Consider the following 12,551-nt stretch of genomic DNA (forward strand, 5'->3'; position numbering starts at 1 on the left):
CCGACTGGGAGGGTGCCGGATGTCTGCGGCCCCAAAAGGGTGCTGCCTCAGCGGCTCTGTGGCTCCCGCCTGTCCCAGAAGCTGTGGTCCTCACTCTAACCTGTAGACTAAGTTCGTCGGAGTCCCGGAGCCAAGATGGCGCTCCCTGCAGGGCAGGTCACTGTCCTCCGACTCCCGAATGTACTTTTTCTTGAATTTCTTATCATAAAGATATTTCACTTCCTGAGTTAGAGTCATACCAAGACATTTTATATTATTTCTGACTATTGTGAAGGGTATTGTTTCCCTAATTTCTTTCCCAGCCCACTTATTCTTTGTGTAGAGAAAGGTCATTGATTTGTTTAAGTAAATTTTTTATCCAGCTACTGCACTGAAGCTGTTTATTAGGTTTAAGAGTTCTTTGGTGGAATTTTTAGAGTCACTTGTATACTATCATATCATCTGCAAATAGTGATATTTGGCTTCTTCCTTTTGAATTTGTATCCCCTTGATCTCGTTTTGTTGTCGAATTGCCCTTGCTATGACTTCAAGGACTATATAAAATAGGTAGGGAGAAAGTGGGCAGCCTTGTCTAGTCCATGAATTTAGTGGGATTACTTTGAGTTTCTCTCCATTTAGTTTGATGTTGGCTACTGGTTTGCTGTATATTGCTTTTATTATGTTTACTATGTGCCTTGAATTCCCGGTCTTTCCAAGACTTTTATCATGAATGGGTGTTGGATTTTGTCAAATGCTTTCTCAGCATCTAACGAGATGATCATGTGGTTTTTTCCTTGAGTTTGTTCATATAGTGGATAACATTGATGGCTTTCCGTATTGTAAACCATCCTTGCATCTCTGGAATGAAGCCTACTTGCTCATGATGGATGATCATATTGATGTGTTCTTGGATTCGCTTTGCAAGGATTTTATTAAGTATTTTTGCATCAATATTCATAAGGGAAATTGGTCTGAAGTTCTCTTTCTTTGTTGGATATTTTTGTGTTTTATGTATCAGAGTAATTGTGGCTTCATAGAATGAATTGGGTAGAGTACCTTCTGCTTCTATTTTGTGGAATATTTTGAGGAGAGTTTGAATTATGTCTTCTTTGAAGGTCTGATAGAACTCTGCACTAAACCCATCTGGTTCTGGGCTTTATTTGGTTGGGAGACTGTTGATGACTGCTTCTATTTCTTTAGGGGAAATGGGACTGTTTAGATCGTTAATCTGATCCTTATTTAACTTTGGTTCCTGTTATCAGTCTAGGAAGTTGTGCGTTTCATCCAGGTGTTCCAGTTTCGTTGAGTATAGCCTTTTGTAGTAGGATCTGATGATGTTTTAATTTCCTCAGGTTCTGTTGTTATGTCTCATTTTTCATTTCTGATTTTGTTAATTAGAATACTGTCCCTGTGCCCTCTAGTTAGTCTGCCTAAGGGTTTATCTATCCTGTTGACTATCTCAAAGAACCATCTCCTGGTTTGGTTGATTCTTTGAATAGTTCTGTTTGTTTCCACTTGGTTGATTTCAGTCCTGAATTTGATGATTTCCTGCCATCTACTTCTCTTGGGTGAATTTGCTTCCTTTAGTTCTAGAGTTTCTAGGTGTGCTGTCAGGCTGCTTGTGTGTGCTCTCTCTAGTTTCTTTTTGGAGGCACTCAGGGCTATGAGTTTTCCTTGTAGGACTGTTTCATTGTGTCCTATAAGTTTGGGTATGTTTTGGCTTCATTTTTATTAAACTCTAAAAAGTATTTAATTTCTTTATTTCATCCTTGACCAAGCTATCATTGAATAGAGTGTTGTTCAGTTTCCATGTGAGTGTTGGCTTTTTATTATTTATGCTGTTATTGAAGATCAGCCTTAGTCCGTGGTGATCTGATAAGATGCATGCTATAATTTCAATATTTTTGTATCTGTTGAGGTCTGTTTTGTGACCGATTATATGGTCAGTTTTAGAGGAGGTACCATGGGTTGCTGAGAAGAATGTATATCGTTTTCTTTTAGGATAAAATGTTCTGTAGATTTCCATTAAATCCTTTAGTTTTATAACATCTGTCAGTGTCTATGTTTCTCTGTTTAGTTTCTCTTTCCAGGATCTGCCCTTTGGTAAGAGTGGGGTGTTGAAGTCTCCCACTATTATTGTGTGAGGTGCAATGCTTGCTTTGAGCTTTACTAAAGTTTCTTTAATGAATGTGGCTGCCCTTTTATTTGAAGCATAGATATTGAGAGTTCATCTTGGTAGATTTTACCTTTGATGAGTATGAAGTGCCCGTCCTTGTCTTTTTTGATAACTTTGGGTTGAAAGTCAATTCTATTCGATATTAGAATGGCTACTCCAGCTTGTTTCTTTGGACCATTCACTTGGAAGTTTGTTTTCCAGCCTTTCACTCTGAGGTAGTGTTTGTCTTTTCCCCTGAGGTGGTTTTCCTGTCAGCAGCAAAATGTTGAGTCCTGTTTCTGTAGCCACTCTGTTAGTCTATATCTTTTTATTGGGGAATTGAGTCCATTGATATTAAGAGATATTAAGGAAAAGTAATTGGTTCTTCCTGTTATTTTTGTTGTTAAATTTGGATTTTCTGTTCTTGCGGCTGTCTTCTTTTAGGTTTGTTGAAGGATTACTTTCGTGCTTTTTCTAGGGCATAGTTTCCCTCCTTGTGTTGGTGTTTTCCCTTTATTATCCTTTGAAGGGCTGGATTCGTGGAAAGATACTGTGTAAATTTGGTTTTATCATGGAATATTTTGTTTTCCACATCTATGGTATATGAGAGTTTTGCTGGGTATAGTAGCCTGGGCTGGCATTTGTGTTCTCTTAGGGTGTGTATAACATCTGTCCAGGATCTTCTGGCTTTCATAGTCTCTGGTGAGAGTCTGGAGTAATTCTAATAGGCCTGCCTTTATATGTTACTTGACCTTTTTCCCTTACAGCTTTTAATATTCTATCTTTATTTAGTGCATTTGTTGTTCTGATTATTATGTGTCAGGAGGAATTTCTTTTCTGGTCCAGTCTATTTGGAGTTCTGTAGGCTTCTTGTACGTTCATGGGCATTTCTTTCTTTAGGTTTGGGAAGTTTTCTTCTATAATTTTGTTGAAGATATTTCCTGGCCCTTTAAGTTGAAAATCTTCATTCTCATCTACTCCTATTATTTGTAGGTTTGGTCTTCTCATTGTGTCCTGGATTTCCTGGACATTTTAAGTTAGGATCTTTTTGCCTTTTGCATTTTCTTTGATTGTTGTGTCCATGTTCCCAATGAAATCTTCTGCCCCTGAGATTCTCTCTTCCATCTCTTGTATTCTGTTGCTGATGCTCGTATCTATGGTTCCTGATTTCTTTCCTAGGGTTTCTATCCCCAGAGTTGTCTCCCTTTGGGTTTTCTTTATTGTTTCTACTTCCCTTTTTTGATCTTGGATTTTTTTTTTTTGTTCAATTTTATCACCTGTTTGGTTGTGTTTTCTTGTAATTCTTTAAGGGATTTTTGTGTTTCCTCTTTAAGGACTTCTACCTGTTTAGCAGTGTTTTCCTGTAATTGTCTAAGGACTTCTACCTGTTTAGCAGTGTTTTCCTGTAATTCTTTAAGGACTTCTACCTGTTTAGCAGTGTTCGCCTGTATATTTTTAAGTGAGTTATTAATGTTCTTTTTAAAGTCCTCTCCCAGCATCATGAGATATGATTTTAAATCTTATTCTTGGTTTTCGGGGGTGTTAGGGTATCCAGGACTGGCTGAGGTGGGAGTGCTGGGTTCTGATCATGTTGAGCGGTCTTGGTTTCTGTTAGTAAGATTCTTACTTTTGCCTTTCACCATCTGGTAATCTCTGGCATTAGTTGTTATAGTTGTCTCTGGCTGGAGCTTGTTCCTCCTGTGATTCTGTTAGCCTCTGTCAGCAGTCCTGGGCATCCAGCTTTCTCGTGAGTCTAAGTGGTCAGAGTACTCTCTGCAGGCAAGCTCTCCTCTTGCAGAGAGGGTGCACAGAGGTCTGGCATTCAGACCTCCCTTCTGGCTGAAGCTTAAATGCACGAAACAGGGCTTGTCCCACAAGATGTGTTGCCTCTGCAGTCTGTGCTCTCAACTGCACATACTGGTCTTCAAGGGACCCGGGTTACAAGATGGCTTCCTCACCTGCTCCAACAGTCAGAGCCCTCCCAGGTGGCCACATCTCCTCTGGTAGGAAAGGTGCCTGGATGTCTGGAGCCCAAAACAGGGGTCTGTCCTAGAAGCTGTTTTGCTTCTGCAGTCTGTACTCTCACCTGTGCAGACTGGTCTCTGAGGGACCCTGGATACAAGATGGCTTCCTCACCTGCTCCAGCAGTCAGAGCCCTCCCAGGCAGCCACTTTTCCTCTGGTGGGGAAGGTGCCCAGATGTTTGGAGCCCAAAATGAGGGTCTGTCCCAGAAGCTGTGTTGCTTCTGCCTTTCCCAGAAGCTGTGACGCTTATGCAGTCTGCTCACTCACCCTCCACAGTCTGTCAGCTGACCTGTGCAGACTGGTCTCTGAGGGACCCAGGACACAAAATGACTTCCTCACCTGCTCCAGCAGTCAGAGCCCTCCCAGGCAGCCACCTCTCCTATGACAGGAAAGGTACCTGGATGTCTGGAGCCCGAAATGGGGGTCTGTCCCAGAAGCTATGTCACTTCTGCAGTCTGCACTCTCATCTGTGCAGACTGGTCTCTGAGGGGCCCGGGGCAGTTGGGAACAAAATAAGGGGTGGGGGGGTGAGGCCTTTGGGAGAAGTGGGGGAGGAAAAAGGGCCTAATGTTCCACCAGAGTTCCTGTGCTCTGGGCAGGCAGATGCAGGCAGAGCTGCTGGATGCTTTTCTACACGGCCCTGGGTGAGCGTGCCTGATCCACGCAGTGGGGTTGGAAAAGGGGCAGCCCCCAACCAGGGACCTCAGAGCTACCTTGCTGTGAGTCTATCTTTAACATTTCTATTTCCTTATTGAATTCAGTTCTCAAATACTGGATTATTTTTATCATTTAATTAGCTCTTATGTTTGTATAATTGGGGGATTTCGTAGGCATATACTTCAATTATATTTAAATTAATTTATCTGTTTATGTTTTCTTCAAACTACTTGAATTCTTCAATAAAGGTTATAGTTGCTCTACATTCCATGTCTTGTGTTTTATCTCTGTAATTCTCCTAGGACAACACTTCTATTGGACTGGTGGTTTTGGTAGAGACATACTCTCAGCTTTTTATATCTTTTTGTTTCTGTGATGAGACCTGATCATATAGATTTATTTCACTTGTATGCCTGATGAGATTATAGGCTGCTTCTGTTGAGTGAAGTTTGCTCATTGTTGTTATTGTTGTTCAAGCTTGGTTAATTTCAGATTATGTATGTGGGTTGGTTGGTCCATTGTCCAGATGTTTTCCATTGAGTTTGGATTGTAGTAATGGGACAAATAGCTAGATCTGCTGTGGCTTGTTTGCAGGCTGTGTTATTTGAGCTTTGCCTGGGAGTGTATGGATGGCATGATTGTGGCTGGGCATTGGGTACTTGCATCACTAGCCCAACATGTAGACTGTGATTGTGCTATGCCTGAAGGATAGGAGTAAAGGCAAGTACAATTCCATGGACTCACCAGGCTGACCTAAAACACAAATATGTATCCCAGATGACTCTTTGGGTTTGGATGTGGTACAGCCTGTCTAAAGTCCTGTGGACTCACCATACTTGTCCAGCTCACAGCATGGGTAATCTTGGAAAAGCCTAAAGTTTGAGCATTGCACAGGCATGTTTCAGACCTGGAGACATAGAAGGATGCAGTGGCACACAGGTTTACAGATGTCACCAGAGACAAAATGGAGGGAAGCTTCTTGACGGCAATGTCTCACACTCCAATGAGTCAGATTTCTGAAATGAAAAGGCTTTCCTTTGGAAAGGGCCAATTGTAATAACCTCAACTCCAACCTCATCACACACTAGCAGCCAAGCAACATATACCTGAGTAGAATAGATGCGCTCCTCTGTCCTGAAGAACAAGGTATTTTAAAATGGATTACTCTGTGCAATGAAAAAGTGAAGTTTATGGGTACATGATATTGCATTTAGCCTATGAATTCTGATAGGAGAACCAGCTTAATCTGGAGCTAATCAAAACAGCCCTGGAAATGAATGGTGTTCAATTATTGTTTGACTAATGGAACAAATAAAATAATAATTATAAGATACTATGTGTGCCTGCCCATAATTCTAATACTTGCAATGCTAAGGCAGGGGATTGTTATATGTTGAGTCTGGCCTGGGCTACATAATGAGTTTTAGCTCATCTTGAACTACCTCTCTCAAAATGAGAACAAATCTTGTAAGGCATTCATAAATAAAATATGTTTCAAATATTGCTTGAAATTCTGAAATGCAAAGAAACGTTTGGTCATTATTATTATCAATCAATAAAATCAATCACCAGAATTTTGAATTCATTTATATAATTTGATTGTTTTGTGATGTGATGCTTACCACAGAGAATGCTACAGTGCACCAATTTTCCTCCTCAAAACCCACTTCTGCATGCCCTGCTGATTCTCAGGGGATCAAATTCCCTATGCTTTCCTGTTATAAGAAGGGTGATTTCTCTCCCAGAAACTACACACCAAGAACTTCAAGCCTTGATGTCTTCCACGTTTTTCCATGTTACATCCTAATGATGCATTGCCCAGTTTGAGCTGATCTAAAGTGGATGCTAGATACCTTCCATCATATCTATATTATTAATAGGATAAGCAAATGATCAGGATCCTGGGTGAAGATGCCCCTTATATTGCTGAATCCAGAGGATAAAATGTGCTATATGGCAGATCAGGTATAGTCTGATATGATAAGTAAGGGGGGCAGGAGGGAAGACTGGGTCCTGCTGAGGTGCATGGGTTGACTCACCTTGTGCCTGAAAACACTGTGGCAATCCCCAGTCCTGAACTGCAGCAGCAAGTGAACTCATGTAAGCACCCCACTTACTGACTGAGTGTGATGCCCTGATGCAGTTGGCTGGTTTTCAACCGAATAGACTCATCTTCTCTGCAGAAATTATGAGGCTCCATGGTAAGAGAGATTTCAATTTTTTTTGGAGATATGGAAATCTCTCTTTTTTGGGTATATTTGGAGAATTGAAAGCCTTGAGACCTTTGGCATTATTAGGGTAGACAGTCTCTGTGGAAAAAACCAAAGTATGTGAAAGATAGGAAATAGACTAAATGTTGTAAACACAAGAAATTCACTGTAAATGCTAAATAGAGATAGATTTCAAGACTTTTAAAAAATTATGTTAATGTGACAAAACATATTTGCATATTCAAAACTGTATTACAGAAAGAAATGCTGACTTTTAAGACTAAATATTTGGGGAAATCTAGAGGCAGGAAATTCATTAGTATAATTCAATATCTTTAACTTTTACATTATGCAAAATGAGAATTACATGGTTTGAATACAATAGTCTAGACTGATATCAAGTTGAAGATCACACAAGTTTGCACACTAATGCAAATGTTAAGAGGAGTAAGCAATTACAATGGGTACTGATAGCTATTTTCATATTAGATATTTGAAACCAAGTTAATGGACTTTTTAATTAATATTTTATTACTATTAATAATAGCATTCTGTAATAATTATATAACTAGTATACTATATCTATTTTAAAAATAAGTTATGACATTCTCATAAACCATCTGGACATTCTAAAGTTGATTAAATGAAATTTTTCACTTAGATAAATTTAAAACCCAATATAATTATTTGAAATAACTTAGAAGAAATATGAACACGTGAAGTTTAAAATTTTGCTTTGTTTTAACTCTGGAATAGTGAGAGACAATGTTACTCACTATGTTAATTTACTAACAAAAAACTGGTAATTAAAGTAAATAGAAGTAGAAAGGTCATGGCTATTGTCACTATTGTTCCTCCAGTCAGAAACAGCTAAACTTCAAAGAAATAATTTATGCATTCTTGATAGGCAGCCACAGTGAAGAGCTTGTTTGCCATGGTGAAGCTGTGTAGCTCATCTGGACTTTTGAAGAAACTCTGGTGCCCATATAATAATGATGTATCTTTGATGTTGCCTTTATATTGAGTTCCTTTCTTTGTCTATACTCCTTACTTTCTGTCTGACATATAGGAGACATGAATGAGATTGTTCACAACCCATGTGGCCACATTTACTAGTGTTACTTTAGAAGGTTTACTGTATAGTTTAAAATGGCAACAGTCAGACCTATATCTTGGCAGTCCTGTGCCTCAAAACCAATGGGCATTCCATCTTAAAACAACATCATTCTAATATACAGTCAAGATAGAGATTTTAACTTCTCAATTGTTAAAAAAATTGCCAAAAATGAGTTGTAATGAAGGTGTATTGCAATAATAAGTTTGAAGAGTAAGAAACTTAACTTGATACCTTTCAGCAAAGTTATCTCTGCAAGAGAGTGCTCGAGGCACAGTGCTTGAGAAGGTATGACCCAAGGCTCAGCTCATAATGCATACACTCCACTGACACGTTATATTATAGAAGCACAGATCTCATTAAGATTTTCATGCTTACCAGTCTCTTAGTCACAAGACTTGTAATATATATCCCTATGTGAGAGGTGTACATGTTTATCAGCAAAACCTATTTTCCACCTCTGCTAACTCTAGCCTGACTTTTTCTCACAATTGTTGGAATTTGTTAATGATGTTAAGTACATGATCAGTATTTTGGACTTCTCTAGTCTTGAAAATAGCAATAAAACTTTACTTTCTGCAACTTTTTTTTTGATGGTAGAGTAGATAAATGGAACTAGACTAACTGCAAAGTCATTTTCTAGATTCTCAGAATTACTGTCTCCTTTTCCTTTAGTCAGTCTTACTGTATGAATATTTTACAGATACTGTAATTTGGCAGCATTAGGTATATAATACAACAGACATAAGTTCTGTCTTCACTGAGATAGGCAAATAATGAACATAAAACAATTTTTTTGGAAGTTTTTCAAATAAAGTAGGGCCTGACATTGGCAACCTGGAGAAAGTCTTGTGATTGAGAATGTACTCACTTGAAGGCAGAGTAAACTCCCATATTTCTGCTCCTGCAATCTTCCTTTTGAAACTGTTCATAACAAAATGCTTAAATCTATAAAAGGGAAAATGATAAAGATATGCTATTTTCATTTTTACCCTCATGAATATAACTGGAGAATACTATAAGTTATTTTACAGGCTTCAGGAAAAATGAATAGCTCAGGAATACACACATGGTGCTGAATTAATCTACATTTGTTCAATTGAAAGAAGAGAGTGAGGAATACAAATTTATAATCACCATGTCTACACATAGTTCATAAGATCTGAGAGGACATACTACATGAAAACTGTTTACAAAGGCATAGCTTGTAGAAGTGTGACTGGTAAATAAGTATGATTTATGAATAGGAGAGAGGTAACAAGACTTGGAGTTTTGCTAGGTTGTACAGAATGGCAACATTCTGAATCTATGAGCCCTAGAGTTATAAATGCTCACTCGTGGCTTTGTTGGGGGAAGGCTATTAGATGGAATTTATTGTAATAGCTCAGCGTCTGGCATTATGAATTCGATAACACTGTGAAATGTATGATCTTATCAAATCTGGCTGTGAGTAAAATGTGTAGGTCACTCTGCAATGATTAAATATAACTAGAGTTGTGAAAGGACACCCACTGCCCCACACATACATACACCACACAAACACAACACAAACAAACAAATCAGTTGTTGGAAAATGAATTTGCAATCAGCTTACCAGCTGACTCAGGACTGCCAGTTTGCTTTTATAAGCATATGTTCATGTGTATATTTTAGTGTGAAACTGCCCCAGAAATTTTCATACAATATGTTGAATTCTTTTTCCTCTAAGGAACCCCAAACCCACTTAACTATACAGGGAGTGACAACATCATCAGGCATGCTACTGTGGACAGGGCAAAGCCCAGGAACCCTCAGCCCCATGTAAACAATCAAATAAGGAATACTGAGAGCTGGAGAAATAGTCTCTTTCAGGGAAGAACTCACTAGTTACCCAATACTAAATGATCATCTCTGAAGACAAACATACAAATATCATACAGAGGTAGAATATTATATTTATTATCTAGACCCTCGCCGCCACAAAAGTACAATTATTTAAAAAAAGAAGTCATTGATTAGATTTGAAAGATTAAGGAGGGTTTTGGAGGTAGGAAAAGGAAGGGAAAATAATATAATTATATTATAATGCCAAATATAATTTTTAAGACATAGAAAGAGATAACTGACTCTAAAGATCTGGTCTTCCAGCCCCTTCTGCTCCCCCATCATGTGGACATATGAAAGTATGCACATACATATTAGCAACTAAATGAAATAAAGGCAAATGATAGAAAGCAGTAAAGCTCATATAGTTTATAAGATGTTGATATATAGCTGTGCCTAAAACTAGAAAGTAACTTAAAAGTGAATTTAGTGGAACATTACTCAGTAATGAGTTATTCACAGCCTGACTCAAAGTGAGTCCTGTAAATGGATTCTCAGGTAAAAATCAGCTAATCCACCTGTGCAGATTAGCTGTGTCAATAACGAACTGTGAAAGTTAAGAATGTTAACAAACATTTCATGAAAAAGAACTTTTTAAGTATATAGAGAATCTCTGCCGCAATCTTGGTTTTGTCACTCTGTGTCTGTATCTGTCTCTCCATCTGTCTGTCTGTCTCTCAGAAACACAAAGACACACTGATGTTTAGTCATGGACTCATTTGAAAGAAGTATTGAACGTTTCTATTACTTACTTCAGGCAGTTTTTCTATTGTGTTAATTAAGCTTAACATGAGATGACCCACACAATTCATGCTGTCATTATTCTTCCTTCCTTCCTTTCATAACCAGATATCATTTCTCTTCACTCAAGATTTCAAGGAGGATGCGAGTGCAAAAGAGTAGGAAAGTATGGGTTTCAAAAGGAATCTACAGTTAATTAATGAATGATTTTATAATGCGTAGGTCCTAGAGAGAGTCCCACCCAAAGGAATCCCTAGTGGAGTTTACCCAGTGTGTGGAATTCTGAAAGCTTTACTCAATAAACGACTGACTAAAGTAAGACATATGCAATAAGAGCAGTTATGACATTTAAAATATGAAGAGGTGCATTCCACACTAGATACTAAAATTTGTTAGAGCCACATATATATATATGAATATATATATTCATACAACACATCCACTCTGAAACCCTCTATGAGGCACTTGATGGTGAACACAAATTACATATCTACTAATTTTATTAAACTTATAAGTAAGTAAAAGATTTAATGACTTTTTCATAATTAAATAACCATCTCTTTGTAGGTAAAATAGGAGGAAATATGATGGAACATGAAAACTACACTTTTAACAGCAACTTCATCCTCTTGGGACTGTTCTCTTCTTCAAAGACAAGCTTAACTTTTTTCTCAGTTATATTTCTCATTTTTATTATGACTATAACAGAAAATGCCCTCATGATCCTCCTAATCCACAGGGATTCTCGACTCCATACCCCAATGTATTTCCTGCTCAGTCATCTCTCCTTCATGGATATCTTGCACATTTCCAACATTGTTCCTAAAATGATTGCTGACTTTCTCTCAGGCAGCAGAACTATTTCCTTTGCAGGCTGTGCCTTCCAGATATTTCTCTCCCTTACCTTGCTAGGTGGTGAGTGCCTTCTCCTGGCAGCCATGTCCTATGATCGATATGTGGCCATCTGCCATCCACTTCGCTACCCTGTGCTGATGAGGGATAACTTCAGTGGGCTCCTGGCTGCAGGCTCCTGGCTGGTGGGGATCCTCAACTCCATAGTACACACAGCTTTTGNACTCCAATTTCCCTTCTGCCACTCAAGAGCCATTGATCACTTTTTCTGCGAAGTCCCTGCCATGTTGAAATTGTCATGTATAGACACAACACACTATGAACGAGGAGTTTATGTGAGTGGCATTATTTTTCTGCTGATCCCATTTTCCATGATCTCTATATCTTATATGCAAATTCTCCTCACTGTATTCCAAATGCACTCATCAGGGGCCCGGCAAAAGTCCTTTTCCACCTGTTTATTCCACATGGTAGTTGTCATAATGTACTATGGGCCAGTCATTTTTACATATATGAGACCTCGCTCATACCACACTCCAGGGCAGGATAAGTTTCTGGCAATATTCTACACCATCCTGACACCCACATTCAACCCCATAATCTACAGCTTTCGTAATAAAGATGTCCTCATGGCTTTGAAAAACATATTCCNAAGTAATTTTCTGAATAAAGAATGAATAGAAAAATGCCTCATTTTTGTGTTTTGTAAACTCANATTCTTAAGCTTGTTTCACATATTTATTTCATAATAATGAGTAATTGTACCCAGGTATGTGTTTATGTCTGTATAGAGATGCCCACGATAAAGTCTTGCTATGCTGTAGTAAGGCAACAATACACATTATCTAAGAAGACAAAATATTTTTAATGTATTTAGAGAAAATATTGTGGAATTATGTGTNCCAACCGCTGTAGCCATTTTCTAAACTAATGCAAAGGAAATTTTTTTCTATTAA

At 38.3% G+C, this 12,551-nt stretch overlaps 1 protein-coding gene across 1 annotated transcript; it reads left to right on the forward strand.

The window, feature by feature from the left end:
• Positions 1-11,327: 11,327 nt before the first annotated feature.
• On the forward strand, positions 11,328-12,272 carry LOC110288949 (olfactory receptor 2AJ1-like). Its single transcript, XM_021155177.1, has one exon. It carries the CDS (start codon positions 11,328-11,330, stop codon positions 12,270-12,272), a length of 945 nt encoding a protein of 314 aa, XP_021010836.1.
• Positions 12,273-12,551: the final 279 nt, after the last annotated feature.

The sequence above is a fragment of the Mus caroli genome, unplaced genomic scaffold (genome assembly GCF_900094665.2).
Source record: "Mus caroli unplaced genomic scaffold, CAROLI_EIJ_v1.1 scaffold_20404_1, whole genome shotgun sequence".
NCBI classification, from domain to species: Eukaryota; Metazoa; Chordata; class Mammalia; order Rodentia; family Muridae; genus Mus; species Mus caroli.